Consider the following 14,849-nt stretch of genomic DNA (forward strand, 5'->3'; position numbering starts at 1 on the left):
AGAGACAATTATACTGGTTTGATGGCATTCCTGCAGAGTTTCTCTACACATTGACACATTAACTTTAGATGCATGTTTTATGCTGTTGCATCAGTAGTTTCCTCCCTGTAATTTGCAAAAGAATAACAGAGACTTGACTGTAGAAGTTTTTAGTCACCTGTGATACTGCAACTGATTGTTGTGTTTACATTGGAAATGTGTTTTTCACTTTGGTATCTGGATGGCCATATACACTGGAATGGCACTTACTGAGGTGGACCAGTCTGGAGGTTGGAAGTACATAGGCAGTTACAGTATACAGCAGTCATGGTTTTGTTATACTGCTTTGTGTGTAGGAATTTATGCAGTATCTTGAACATAAAATTGAGTGCAATTTATTTACATTTTATAAAATTGAAAACTTCAGGCAAAATATAGTTTCTCTTTATTTTGCAATTATTCTCTTTCTTAAAGCTGGGAATTTTATTTTCTTTTTCTTCCCCTTGAATTAGATTTCATTTGGGGGCTCTCCTGGTCTATTTTAGAATTAAATTGATTTTATTATCTTTCCTGAAGATTTTTTAATAAAAATACAGAACAAGAGTCTCAGTTGTAAGGAAGGCCACTGTTTGCAAAGCACAAGACATTCCCTTCTTCTGTACAGTGGCTCTTTATGCTCCTCTTTCAGTACAGCTGAAATTTCAAACTGTGAAGCTGCGCCAGCTGGAGTGGCACAAGTGATTTCTCATAGTAACAGATGTCTTGGAGATGAAATTCCTGAAGAGCCAGATGGCCCCAATCCCTTTTCCTGTTGTTTAGCCGTCGTTCATTATTAGTAAATATGCCATGCTCTGTGTCAGTCAGGCAGGAAAGTGCCAATCAGATTGAAATAAATACCATCCCTCATCTCTTTAGGTGATCTCTCCAGTTTCCTGCTGTCCTTCCTCAATAAGCAGCTGATAATTCTGCCTAAAACATGCCTTTGCCTCTTCTGTCACTTGCCACAGTGAGAACATAGTAAAAAACAAGAAAACTGGAAGAAACCACTGTTGAAATGTAAACATTCTCCTGGGTTTGTTAAGGGGCTTTCAAGCGATGCATGAAGCAAGATCTATATATGTACCAAATTCCAGTCTGCTCCTCTGGCAGGCTCCTTTGGTTAAACCAAAGAACATTTTCCACTTTTTAAGCCTTCTACACCTCTAGCTGAAGAAAGTCAAGCCTGCTAAGTAAATGTTAGTGATGATGCTTAAAAATTATTGTATAGAGGAGGTTTGTAGCTTTGACTCGTAATGCTGTTTGAAAAGAGAAAGGTAAAAGAGTAGTAGATTATGAAGCAAACTAAGGTAAGGCTTTTTTGAGTTAATGGAAGTATCATATCTAAATGTAGAAATACAGAAATTATTAAATAGATTAGTGAGTTCCAGGTCATAAAGGAATAGAAAATCAGTGATATGGCAGTGAGAATATTGACAAGCCTTCATCAAAAGCAAAAGCAAAATATTATAGCTAGGGTAGTGGGAATGCGAAGTTATTGGTATGTATCTGTCATCTGGTTAATACTTTTTCTTTTCTTTATTAGTGATGCTATTGCTGAAATTAGAGCTGTCTGTATTGAAGAAATTGGTGTCTGGATGAAAATGTACAGTGATGCTTTTCTGAATGATAGTTATTTAAAATATGTTGGTTGGACACTGCATGACAGGGTAAGTATTGTATATTACTGTACATAGCACAGTGTGCTGTGGATAGTTGGTGTTCTACCACATAAGACATGTTTAGTATGTCATCCTGATTTATAAAGACATTTTTTCTTGACTTTTATTTATCTTTCAGTCAGCCTATTTCAAGGTATTCACTTAAATTAAGATACGGTACTCCCAATCTGTATGCTTGGTTCATGTGCCTTTTGTGCTTTCAGTCTCCATTAGAATATTTAAATAAAAATGTTTCCGTGGTGCTTTTTCTTCTGATTACAAGTGAGAGAAAAGTCTTCTCAGATCACCCCTGAGAACCTTTGTGTCTGAAGCTGTATGGAATAGAGGCTTCCAGATGTGTCTTCCATTTACATTGCCAATAGTTAAAGAGAACATCTCTGGGTCCCCAGCAGACATCACTGGCTCCACAATCAGCGGAGTTCTCATCAATTGATTTTCCCTTGAAGAATCTCTTCAAGCTTCTCTCTACCTTTTTCTTCAAAAAACAAAGAAATTGAAACATCAGGTGAAAGCCAGGAGATTTATACCCAGAGGTTCTTTCCTGTCTCACCACAGCTCTTAGTTTTGATGGTATACACAACATACCTCTGCTCGGTGGCAACAGGCCTAAGTATCACTCAGTTCCTGCACCCCATTCCTAATGCTAATAGAACAGGACCTTGGACTTCTGACTGCATGACAGTTTTGTACACGAGGCAGCAACTGGGAGTTGAAGACAATAGTCATAAGGTATTTCCATTTTATATGAACAGAAGTTACTCCAAAATGATTCAGTTCTCTGGAAGCTTGCTACTACAAAAAAGAGGAGACAGCAGTGCAAGAAAGATTAATGAGTAGTTTCATATTCCACTTCAGAAGACATACAAATTAAAGCATAGGGAGGACACAGTTCTCACACTTCTTTGTAGTAGCTTCAGTATGGTCTTTCAGAGGTAGGATGCAGAAGTTTAGTTTTCTAATTTGGGAAATCTATATTTTTATGTTAATCTTGTCTCACAGATTTCAGATTAATGTCTGTAGGGCTTTTTGGGTTTTTTATAATTTACTTTCTCATTCGAATATGGTTTTCTAATTCTGCCTTTCTCTCCTTTTAAGCTTCTTTTTCATTCTCATGGATCTGGGAGCTTAAATTAAAAATACATAAAGCTATAACATAATTCTATAAAAACCTCTCTTTAAAAAAGGAAAAAGAAAATTGTGTTAGACTGTCCAGTCTTGATTTTCACCTGCTTCATTCATCCATGGAACTGTTTTGAAGCTGTGAATGTGTCCCTAGATGCATGGGCAGTCATGGTTCTTAAACCAGCTCCTAACACATCAGAAAATGACTTTTCCTTCTTTGCGTGCCTCTACTTATTGTCTATTTCTTTGAAAGGAATGAACCCAGGAGTCCTCTAGAACAGATGGTGTTTGAATACTTCATTGTGATGGCATCTTTACTTAGGAAGATGAAAGAATAGAACTTGTTTTTATTAAGATTATGTAGAAACTGAGATTGTAGTTTTTCAAAACTTCTGAATGCTTTCAAAATCTTGTATACCTAATTATATATATAATTTCCTTATACCCTTGGGTTTGGGAAAACTAAACAAAATGAAAAAATGCATCAGATGATACACGGTATCTTCATAAATGGCATTAATGGGCATGTGCAGACAGAACACAACTGCCTGCTTCTGCCAGGAATACTTCTGCATAGGTACTAATGTGCTGCAGGACTTTTTAATCTGTTTTTGTCTGGCAGTGCAATTGTTTCTGTCGTTAGGCAGCAGATTAGCTCAAAATACATTGCCCTATTGTTGCATCAAAATGAAACACAGTATCAGGGACATCCCATAAATCATGGGATTGAAGATATGTGTAGTAGTTCAGGTAATTTTCTACAGAAGAGAACAAAAAAACCAAATGAGAGCACGCTGCAGAAATATGATGGCACAAAGACCCGAGCAAACTACTTACCTATTATTAAATTCTGATAATGTCTTTAAAAGAGCAGAATACCCTTAGCCACCAAAAAAATAATTGGGTAAAAAAAAAACCCAAACCCAAATAAGGCTGGAGGTGTGAAAAGAGAGAAGTTACTTTGCTGCTCTCTTTACCACCCACCTATTTTGAAAATACTGAAAACTGGGGGGCTCAGAAAGTCAATTTCTGTGGGATCTAAGCCTTTGACTAACATGTGAACTGACACATAGCAGTGCATCTTTCATTTCTTCAGTTGTGGTACCCCTGAATGTTGAAAGAGGTCTGGATCTCACTGGGAGATGGCAGACTAATGCTCAAAACTATCAACTGTATGGACCATTAATAAGAGTCTAAGGTGGCTTGATCTAAGGCTGTAGATCACTGTGAGACTCACACAAGAGTTACACATTGTTGTTTTGAGCCCTGTTATAAGCATGTCAAAAATACGGAAACAGTGACTTTCCATCAGGATGGATTCTTTTTCAAGGGTCTGCCATGTTAAGGAGGATATTGAGTAGATCATGACTCTTCCAGATAAATGTAGACTACCCCACACTGCTATAATGAAAGGTGTATGTATTTCTTTTTGCTTCATTAGCAGCACTAACATTTGCTTGAAACACTAAAGTGTCTCAACTTGGAACTTATCTCAACAAAAATAAGGAAAATATGAGAACTATTTGTCATTAAACAGAGTTGATAAATTCAATGTTTTTGGCTTAGGTCTGAGTTTCAAATTGTACATAGAAGAAAGCGTTAGCAATTAACTATTAGTGTGACACATTTTCATATTCATGAAAAATGAGTTTTTGTAGTTATTTCTATAACAAAAAATAAAAATACAAAAGTGTTTGTCTAAAAATGCTTTGAGAGAAGGGGAATTACGGGTATAATTGGATTGGAGAAAGAGGCATGCATAGAACCAATGACAGTGTGGATTAATTCAGGATTCTTCAGTAATCAAGTGTCACAATTATAAATTTGACAGACCCCCAACTTTATTTTTCTGAAAGATGAAACTCATGACGATGCAAAGTGTTAATTTTAGAATGCAGATAATGCATATAATTTATCCATTGTTTACTTAGAAAATGGCAAGGCTTTCAGATACGTTCTTTATGTCTGTGAAGCATAGATGTGAATACACAATAACAGCTGGAAAGCACTGCTCATTTTCTTTAACAGAATTGAAGTTACTGCATAGTTGCAAATACTTGCTGCCTTAGATTGACTTACACTCATGATGAACTTCAGCTCAGAAGTGCAGAAAATCTGGCTAAAATCTGGTCTGGAAATATTTTTGCTTTTACCTTCCCTGCTTCACTGTAAATCCACAGTGATTCTCAGTCATATTGTCTAAGACCCTCTAGTGCTGGTTATTCCACAGCTTTCTGTAGCAGCTTGGGTGCTTAACTATGTCACTAAGAAGCTCTTACTTGCATGAGCTAAATAGTATTTGATGTAATTTTATTATTTCTTTTCCTACCCACTGTACACATAAAAAGTGGCAGTTACTTTTTTCCTCTCCCTTTAAAATAAGCTAACTTTTTTTTGTTGAGCTACAGATATTTGCAGGAAGTTTTCTTCATTACCTCTTGTGTCCATTTTTGATCATACTTTCCTTCTGGTCTTTCTTTTGTATTCTTCTTGTGCTTGACCTCCTAATTAATTAATTGGTTAAAAAAGTTAATCTCTTAGTTTAGTATATATCTTCGTGTCCTTGCTCTGCATCACTGTTTGCAGCTTTTACCCTGGAATAAGTTTCTTAGGAATTATCCTAACTTTAGGTTTCCTACCAACTTATTTCACTGTTAGATAGGAAATTTCTGCTGTGTTTCTTTCCCCAAAAAGTGTTCAGGGTGTTAAAAGTTCATTTTACTTGGATGATTCTCATACTCAAGAAATGTCTCAAGTCTGGCATGTTGATGGTCTGTGGCACGCTGCTACTCCATTCTGGACTTCAGTGGAGTGTATCCACATATACATTCCTTTTCTGCCTTTCTTAGGTTCTTGTCCAGGTCATTGCTGTTCATGTTTCCCTGCTGGGTTCCTTTCACTAATCTCCATTGACTCTATTTTAAAACCTCCTTAACAGGATTAGCAAGCTGACATGCAGGGGTTCTTCCTTCTCCAAAGAGATGAATTCCAACCTTGACCAATAGTTTAAAAACCAGGCTTTTTAGCTATCCTGCCAAGAAAGACGGTAATTTCCAGGGGTTGCCTCTGCGTCTCCTGTGCCTTTCCTGTCAGCTAGAGGGACCAGATGTAACACATTTCTCTCTTCCTTGCCTGCTTCTGTAGTCATTTGTATTCTGCCTCACATCTGGTAAGCAGCAGGATAGTAGCCTGGTTCAGTATGCATCCGGCTTTAGTCTCCTGGCAGGTCACACAAGTACCAGATTCACAGGTGTGTTTCCTATCTACCTTGCTTGATTTGTACATTTAAGGCTTAGAGACTCTCAGTATCAGGCCTGAACTTAACCCTGGGACCATTGATCCAGAGTCTTTTCTGAAGTCCACAAAGGCTTTGGACTCCAGAGAGAGTCCAGACCTTTTCTGCACAGGTCTCATGTTCTGCTGCTGTTGGCAGTGATTTTTATATTTCTTTTTTTCTTCTAACCAATATGAAGTTTTTAATTTTGGAACCACAGCACTGAGTGAATAATAAGCCATCTGCAGGCAAGTGGGACAGTCTTCAGTGGAGTTATAACTAAACCTGCTATCTCACTGTTGCTCCATAGTGTTCATGACATGCCAGAACTGATGCTCATCTTCTGTGGTGAAATAAGCCAAGGCCATAACAGGCTTACATCCTCTGCTAATGATCAGTGATGACATTTACTGCCTATAGTCCACTAGACCAAAGCAATCTAAGGAGTAGCTGGAAATGACCTGCTGCCACCAGAACAACTCAGATGGAACGAGCTACTCTTCTTCCCAAGGGCTCCTCATGCTGTGGCTTAGATGTGATGTTCTTGTGACAGCAGCCTGCTCCCCCCTGGAGGGTCTCTCAGGCCTTTTGCATCCTTCAGCCTGTGCCTATCCTATGATGAGAGATGAGATGTAGAAAACTTCAGAATAATAAATCCAGCATGTATTTCTTTTGACCCTGGGAAAAGGAAAGACAATGCTTAGAGATGATTGTTGCTTGACTGGGCTACACACAGCCCATGCTCAGTCATTTTAAATGCTTGTACATTGATTGTAAACACCAGATATCAGGCAGAAGTTGCCTGTAGTCTCTTTTCTAAAGATAAATAGCCATGCTGTCTTCATCAACCAACTTGAGATCATGTGTCTTTATTTTGTAATAATTTCTGTATTCTTTATCTTTTTTGTGTAGTTAACTTGAAAGCGAAACAGTAACAGACGTGTAGGTGATTTCAAATTAAATCCTTCATATATGCAAATAGGGATAAAATTTAACATTGTTTGTCTGCAACTGCATGTGGTTTTTGTTTTTTAGCTGAATTGCAAATTGGCTTGAGTAACTCATAAAATTTTAGATGTACATTAAACAAATTACAATATGATATTATTTAATATTCATGTGCATTTGCTTAGGATATTCTGTTGGCTAATCTTAGTGTGTTTTGTTCAGCAAGGTGAAGTGAGGTTGAAGTGTTTGAAAGCTCTTCAGAGCCTGTATACCAACAGAGAGTTATTTCCAAAACTGGAGCTGTTCACTAATAGATTCAAGGTAAGAGCAAATAAAATTTTTTGGATGGAGTACAGAAAACAAAAGTATCATCTGTCTCATTCTGTTGCGGTCTTTTTAGTCATGTATGTTGAATGCAAAAATGAAATAATTTGTTTGTGGCAGGGATTGTAACTGCAGTAGTAAAACTGTATTACTAAACACTGAGATTAAGCCAAATTCATTTTACAGTGTTTATTTTGTGAGATTCGTCAGGCTTAGCCAGGGTGCTTACTTCTCTGTTTGCATTATTGATAGTTTATAATTATCATCATTCAGTCTGCTTGTACTTAAATTTCAGATTTATTGAATTTTAAGGACATGTACTGGGTGTTTCACTCAATCTGAAATACATCTGAAAGTAACAGCCTGTAACAAAAGATTGTATGACAGCTCTTTAGCTGAATATGTGCTTGTGTTTGGAGAAAGAGATACTTTGATCTACATCAAAATATTCTATGATGCAGAGTGTTGCACAATAACACACAATGTAACGCCTTCTTGCTGCGGAACAGGAGATTACATTGGTCTTTCAGACAACCCCTGAGCATGATTGTCCTATTTAGAAGATAAGTGCTGGAGAAATATTTTATGGGGCTTTTTTTTTACTGGCACAAACACATTTTTTTGCTTAGTATCTTGATAAGAGCATGGCTGTAACTGGCTTTGTGGCATGACTGCTTTGTTTCATGAGTGTGATGTTTGGAGAGATGAGTGTGGAAATACAGTCATTGCTTCTGTTTGATTTAAATACTCATAAATAATTATACTATGCATAAGAGTTAAAAAATTATCACTATAGATTTTTATACTGTTTCACTGATTTTGTCTGTCATTGCAGTTACTGTTAACTCCTCCAGTTTGATCTAGGAAAGCGCAGAATGTAGAAAACTTGTCATATCTTCATTGCATGTAAACGATTCATAAAAACATAATGGTTATCAGCCTTTTACCACATTCACTTGAGATGGAGGAAAAAGATGCTTGAACTGCAGTGAAGTCTAGAGATGTTAAGGAAGGATTTTTGTCCAGACTGATAGTTATATAATAGATTAGGCTCTTTTTTAATACCTTTTATTTGTTTGAAATTTTTAAGGGCAGATTAAATGGATAAATATTTGTCAGGAATGGACTTGGTATAGTTAACTTTTAAGTAGGATATGAAACTAGATCATTTTGTGAGATCGCTTGAAGGCCTGTGTTTTTCTAATGTTGCAAACTAAGTTTCTGGGACTGTTGCAATAAAGACCAAGTTTCCCCTCTAAGAAGAGTACCTGGCAAACACATTGAGACCTCAAACTGTTTCTGTAATACCTCCATAAGTCTGGCTTGCTTATCATTCCAGGACAACCAGAAATACTAGTTAACTTTCCAGAAAAATGAATTGTCCAACTTGGATGTTTTTGTTGTTCCATCTGTGCAGACCTACAGATCTGTTTGTATTTGCTCCTTCTGTAATTTGATGTATTTTGAAATAGGCCACTAAAAGTGTCATGGTCTCCATATCTGCTCTCTACTAGAAAATGTGCTGGATGCTTCTCCCTTAGCCTCCTGTGATTTGTTAGGCGAATGCTGCTTTGTGTCTGAACTTGTTGCATCACCAGCAAAACTTTCAAGGCAATTGAAGGCACTTTGAGAAATAGTTACTCGGTAATGTACTTCACAAAGCCAGCAGAACATAGAACCTTTAAGTACTTTTTCCTGGTTCTTTCACTGCATAGACAATTTTCTTTGTTAGAAGAAGTTAAGTTAGCCTGGGCATTGCTGCTTGGTTTAGAATGGCAAGAAGAATTTTCATTTCTGTCAAAAAGATAAAGGGGAGCTCTGTTAGAAATCTTTGTCTTCTGTTCCATTAGAGCTGTTTTTACTACAGAAATCTGTATCATGAAATAAATTAGAGAAAAGGTGAGCTCAGAGTCTCTGTGAGCCTCGAGTACAGTTAAGTTTAACATGATGATTTATTCATTTCAGTTTGCAGCCACATCAAGAGAACAAAAGCTGACATTTCCTAAATGCCTGCACTTGGATTTACAGCTGTGCTGACAGGGATGTGGCCTTTGGCATCAGGATGGAGCAAAGTTTCAAATTAATGCTTTTTGAATCTGTGATACATTACTTAAATGTCTTGCCACCACAAACTCTACCACCACCCCCTGAAAAATAATTGAGCTAAATGTCATTCTCAGTTCTGTGGCTGCTTATTTATTTTTCCTCATCAGACTTTAATGGAGCTGCACAGTTCAGCTGCTATTCAGCTCAATCCATTCAAACTGTCAAGAGAAATCTCTCTAGAGATCTTCTGGCTGTTCAAAGTATAAATTAATTTGATCCAGAATTACTTGCACTGGGGTGTTAATATTTCACCATCTTCCATATAGCTGTGACAGGGATCTAATAATGTCACTTCTCTAAAGGAAAGATGTGTGTTCTTTCCAGCATTTGTTTGTGTTTCTAGGAGTTGGTGGTATACTAAAAAAAAAAAAAGCTTTGTCCAGAAAACTCCCAAAACTATGTCCATTGAAGAGGGGACTTCTGTTTTTCATCAAAAAGTCCTGTCTGATGCAAGCATTAACTGGAGCCATATGGGAAAGATGCAAATTAGCTCTTTTGCAGTCAGTGCCAAAGTCAAGACACCAGCATTTTTAGGTGCAGCTGTTAAATTCCTGTGCCTCATCCCTGACCCTTTGCAGGACAGTTCTGTCTTTATCATCTAAGAGGTAGAAGGAGATAGACTCTCTCTTCAGCCAGCCTTATTCACAGCCTGATACGTAATTGCAAACTGATCTTCACGGGCAGTGAAAATTAATATTTCATGTTCTTAAATACAAGCCTGTGCCCTGTTCTAGTGCTGTGGAGCGGTACAGCAAATTTTTGTCAAAGCAAATTCAGCAGCTGGGGTTTGTAACTTGTTAAAGCACAGAAGCTGCATTTCCAGAGACATTAGGTGTTCAGGTCTCACTTTCAAGGATCTTGGTACCTGTGGCAGATGCCATCACACAGAAATGCTGGCACCATGGCAGAGAATAAGCAAGTGACACATCCACACTGTTTATTTTAAGCCTGATGTTTCTGAGGAAAACTAAGAGGTGTTAACAGTCTTCTTGGATAAGAAACCTTCGTAGCATCAGTCAGTTTCAAAGTCCAAAAGGACTCCAAATTCAGAGTATTTCTTGCTTTGTAGGTAAGCCTTTACTTCCAGGCTTTTTTCAGAGATGGAGGAGTTTTATACTTCTGTGCTTACTCTTTCATGTGCAGTTAGTTCCCTCCCTGTGGTATCCTGGAGTCAAGATACACATTGAGGGAGTATATGAAATTTCACTGAAAACTTTTAATACAAATATCTCTGGTTGTTCTTTCTCTTGATGTTATTAGTTGTTGTTCCTTGGCCAGGACCTTGGGAAAAATAGCCATTTTTTGTCTTGTCCATACACAGAATTTCCTGCTTGGAAAGTCATTTCACTGCTTGACTCTCTTAATGGAGTCCTTAGAGTCTCTAAAACTGTATAGATATAACTGTTAAGTGTATATTTTTTCCCAGGAGCTTAATGGCAATTGATAGAGGTGCATTCAGTCATAGTGACATCAGGTATCTTAGCAGCCTTGGTTTTGTTGAGTGGTAAAACTTGAGAAAGCCACATGGTATTTCCAAATTTCAGTATCAATTGCTTGAAAGTCACCTTCAGTCTTTAAATGTCCTGAGCATTAGAGAAAAGAGATGAACACCTTTATTTTGTTCTGGTTTGTTCTTGGTGACTTTCACTGTTGTTTGCTAACACTTCCCTTTTTTCTTTTCAGTCCCTAACTATTTTTTCACATCCAGAAATGCCATATAGTACCTAGTCTTCTCTGAAGTAGGTCAAGCCAGAGCCATTAAGTTTTATTTTCAGATAAACTGATAAACTTTTCAGATAAACATCAAGACATACTGTATTTTTATGGACGGATAGAAATTCTCTCCAGGTAGGAAGGACAACATAGACTAATTGCATCTATTTTCAGTTGCCAGTAAGCAAAATGAAGCTAAGGAGAAAGAAACCATTAGGAAACTTTTCATAACTACAGAGTCCTTAGGAATTATAAAATCATCAGGTTTGACTGGAAGGGGGTATGCTTTTCTCCACTAGAAAGGGTATAAGAAAATAGAAAGTAAACCCGTAGAATTTCCTGCTTTCCTGTGGCAGTTCTGTAGCTTGATCTTGAGATCAGCTTCAAACCTTAAAATGTTGCCAGGTATAAAGGCCACAACTTGATATGCAGGTGTGATTTTCTTCACAGTGTTTCCAGGTATGTATCTATGCAGCATTCATTGCTCTCAAATTATTAGTTTACAGGGGGTGAAGTGGGGCAATTTTTCTGCTGGCATCCAATGCAAGTGCATTCTTTTTCAGGAAAGAACTGTTAAATAAGATCAGTCCGGAACAGTGCTTCAACTTCAAAGTCTTCTTGCTTGTTTTCAGGAAAACTCACAAGGATAAGGATTGTTTGTTAATCAGTCATTCTCATTCCTGTGTACTTTCCTATTGCTCCATTGTGCTTATAGCACACAGCTTCCTAAGATGTACATTAAATGGTTGAGTAATACTAAAGGGCTTTCATGTGTCTAGTTGAAAGATCTTTATCCCTGAGAGTATTTCTTTTGTCATCTGTGGAATTCTTCATCTGATAGCTGTTTGTGTGTTTCTGGTTTGTCACTGTAATAATATTCCTTTTCAGGATCGCATTGTATCAATGACACTTGATAAGGAATATGATGTAGCTGTGGAAGCCATTCGATTAGTCACACTAATACTTCAGTGAGTATTTTTCAAAACCTGTATATTCCCTTTGAGAGTTACCTAAAGGAGTAAAATGTAATTGACTTGATTTTTTTGCTTGTGTAATGAAGTGAATCTGTTACTTTACACTTACTAATATCTAATCTGAATCTTCCCTCTCTCAGTTCAAAGCCATTCCCTCCTGTCCTGTCACTACCTGCCCTTATAAAAAAGTTTTATGTATGCCTCTTAAGGTATTGGAAGGCTCAATTGGAAGGGTGGCGGATGTTCCTGTAGTCTCAGTACATCAATACTTTTTTTATACTTTACCCATTGTATCTCCATGAGATGAAATACCTTCTTTTAGCTTCATGACCATATTACTGTGCCTCTGTTTTATGAATAGATGTGTAGAATTTCTGCACTGTACTTATACCCTGTACTTTATAGTGGCTTCACTTTGAAGAATGTTTTTGGATGTGCAGAATTTGAGTGAAAGATCAGACTATCTTTTCCTCTTAGTAAAGAAGTCTGGACTTCATTTTTTTTATTTATGGGTCACTGTTTTACAGATATTAGACTTGTAATATTCGGAGGAAAGGAAATCTTGTACCTACTGTTACATTTTTGAAGCAAATGTAACAAATGTGATCATAAAGGAGATGTAGGAGACATCTATTCCCTGCATTAATAGCAATGTTCAGGAACACAGTAAGATTTTAGGTCAAAAATTATCCAGTGCACCTCTTTTATTCCCCGTTCTGTTTCCTCTTTGATGAAACATGCATGATGAAAACATAGTTAAATGTATTTAGCACCAGAAGAATGTGGGTCATATTGAACAGCTCAGGGCAGTGTTCTGTCAAGTAGGAACTCCAAAAAAATCTCATGAAAAATCACCATGGGAAATGATTGGTGAAAAACCATTTGTAGTATAAATCCAAATGATGTCCTGATGCGTAGATGTTTCTGACAAATACTGACCAAGCAAGGAGGGAAGTAATATTCCTGTATGCGACAGTGCTGGTATATTGATTGATGGAATGTAATTGTTCCATGGGCAATAGCATTTTTCAAGAATATTGCAGAAAAAAATAAAGTTTTTCTGAGTTTCAGAAAACTCACACACAAAATCTGCTTTGAACTTAGAAACAGCAGAAGCCCCAGCTGTGTTGTTTACCTATGGCAAGGGTAAAAGGTGGCTTGTTCCTCTCAATAAATAATTCTGGAAAATAAATTTTTTATCATCGTTCATCCAGCATAGCAGGGTATGATCAGACTCAGTTCCTTGCTGTTGAAAATGAAGTCTATTTCTAGTCAGCACAATAACTACTGTAAAAAAGTGATGGACAGTTTACTGTATCAGCATTATTGTAATTTTACATGCACACCGTGATTCAGTCCTAAAGCAATCATGTGTTGATGTGGTCGATGGGTGCACAGTGATAGTTCTGTGTCCCAACCTTGTGACATAATCTGGTTTAGTTTTCTACTGCCCACATCCAGAGCATTTCTGTGCTTTCTCCTATTGCTGAGATAGTTTTATCTGGTGGTCCTCTCAGCAGCTGGAGTGGGGAATATTTTTTCCTACTTATGAGGCCAGCAGAGAGGCATGTCCTGCCCCACAGCACACAAGAGCTCACGGGCTGTCATGTGAAAAGACTTAACTCCTGAAAATGGACTAGGTCAGGAGACTGAAGCAGGTTTTCCCAGTCCCAGGTCTGAATATTTTAAAAATTAAAAGCTGCAAGCAGACATTGCTATAGAAGTAAATACGTTTAAGCAAGCAATTACATTTCCCTCATGTAACACTCTAGTTTAATACTTGATAGTGAATGTTTACTATGTTGCAATACGTGCATTGTAGTTAGTGTGATGGTCTAAGTAATTAAGCAGGGCAAGATTTGTAAGCAGAGATGACCTTTTTTTTTCATAATATTGTTTTGTATATATACATATTTCTGCACCTGGGAGGAGGAAATTAGGCAAACTTCCAGTCTTACAGGCCCTTTAAATATCTCTGTATTTGGAAATTGAACCAAAGATTTGTGAAGTCAGTGTTCAACCATTTAGGATTTTGTATGAAGGAAATCAATCTTGTAGCTGTTAAAAGTAAGTTATGGGAGGCAAGGGGATTGAAATAAAACATGTGTTTTAGTTCAGGTGTTACTTTCTAACTCTTTCAGTGGAAGCGAGGAAGCTCTGTCAAATGAAGACTGTGAGAATGTTTATCATTTGGTGTATTCAGCACACCGACCTGTTGCAGTAGCAGCTGGAGAATTCCTTCACAAAAAGTAAGTTCTCTTTTGCCCTGGAATAAGACCAGATTTGTGAATGTTTCCTAGTAGAGGTAAGATCAAAAGAAGCAATAGAGTGAAATATCCCAATGTAGCAAATCAGGAATTTAATTTAAAATGGAGACTTACCCTCTTGTTTAAATTCAAGACCTAAAGATGAAGAAAGTGAATTCACATTTTTCTTGCTCTACAATTCAGATAACTTCTCCTAACTCCTCAAGAGTTAAATATGTAAAGACTGCATAAACCTCTAAAGTTGGTTTAAATCCCACAGCTCTTGCTGAGTTACTGTTGTGATGATACATATATAGGGCCTACACATCCCTATTGTTGACCCGATAGACACTCATCCTTTTTACGAAGTTTTAAACAAGTTTATTTCAGAATTGTCAGCTTGTGAGGGGTGTATGTGATAACAATTAAGAAATTAGTTTCTAGT

The 14,849-nt window shown here is 37.2% G+C and overlaps 1 protein-coding gene across 1 annotated transcript in view; it reads left to right on the forward strand.

Annotated features, from left to right (window-relative positions):
• STAG1 (STAG1 cohesin complex component) overlaps nt 1-14,849 on the forward strand; it is a 182,608-nt gene that overhangs the window by 113,183 nt on the left and 54,576 nt on the right. The window contains exons 11-14 of the mRNA XM_005143055.4: nt 1,562-1,685; nt 7,264-7,362; nt 12,073-12,152; nt 14,300-14,407. Coding sequence (XP_005143112.1) covers nt 1,562-1,685; nt 7,264-7,362; nt 12,073-12,152; nt 14,300-14,407 — 411 coding nt within the window. The remainder of the gene's footprint in view (nt 1-1,561; nt 1,686-7,263; nt 7,363-12,072; nt 12,153-14,299; nt 14,408-14,849) is intronic.

Source organism: Melopsittacus undulatus, chromosome 6, assembly GCF_012275295.1.
Source record: "Melopsittacus undulatus isolate bMelUnd1 chromosome 6, bMelUnd1.mat.Z, whole genome shotgun sequence".
Classification (NCBI taxonomy): Eukaryota; Metazoa; Chordata; class Aves; order Psittaciformes; family Psittaculidae; genus Melopsittacus; species Melopsittacus undulatus.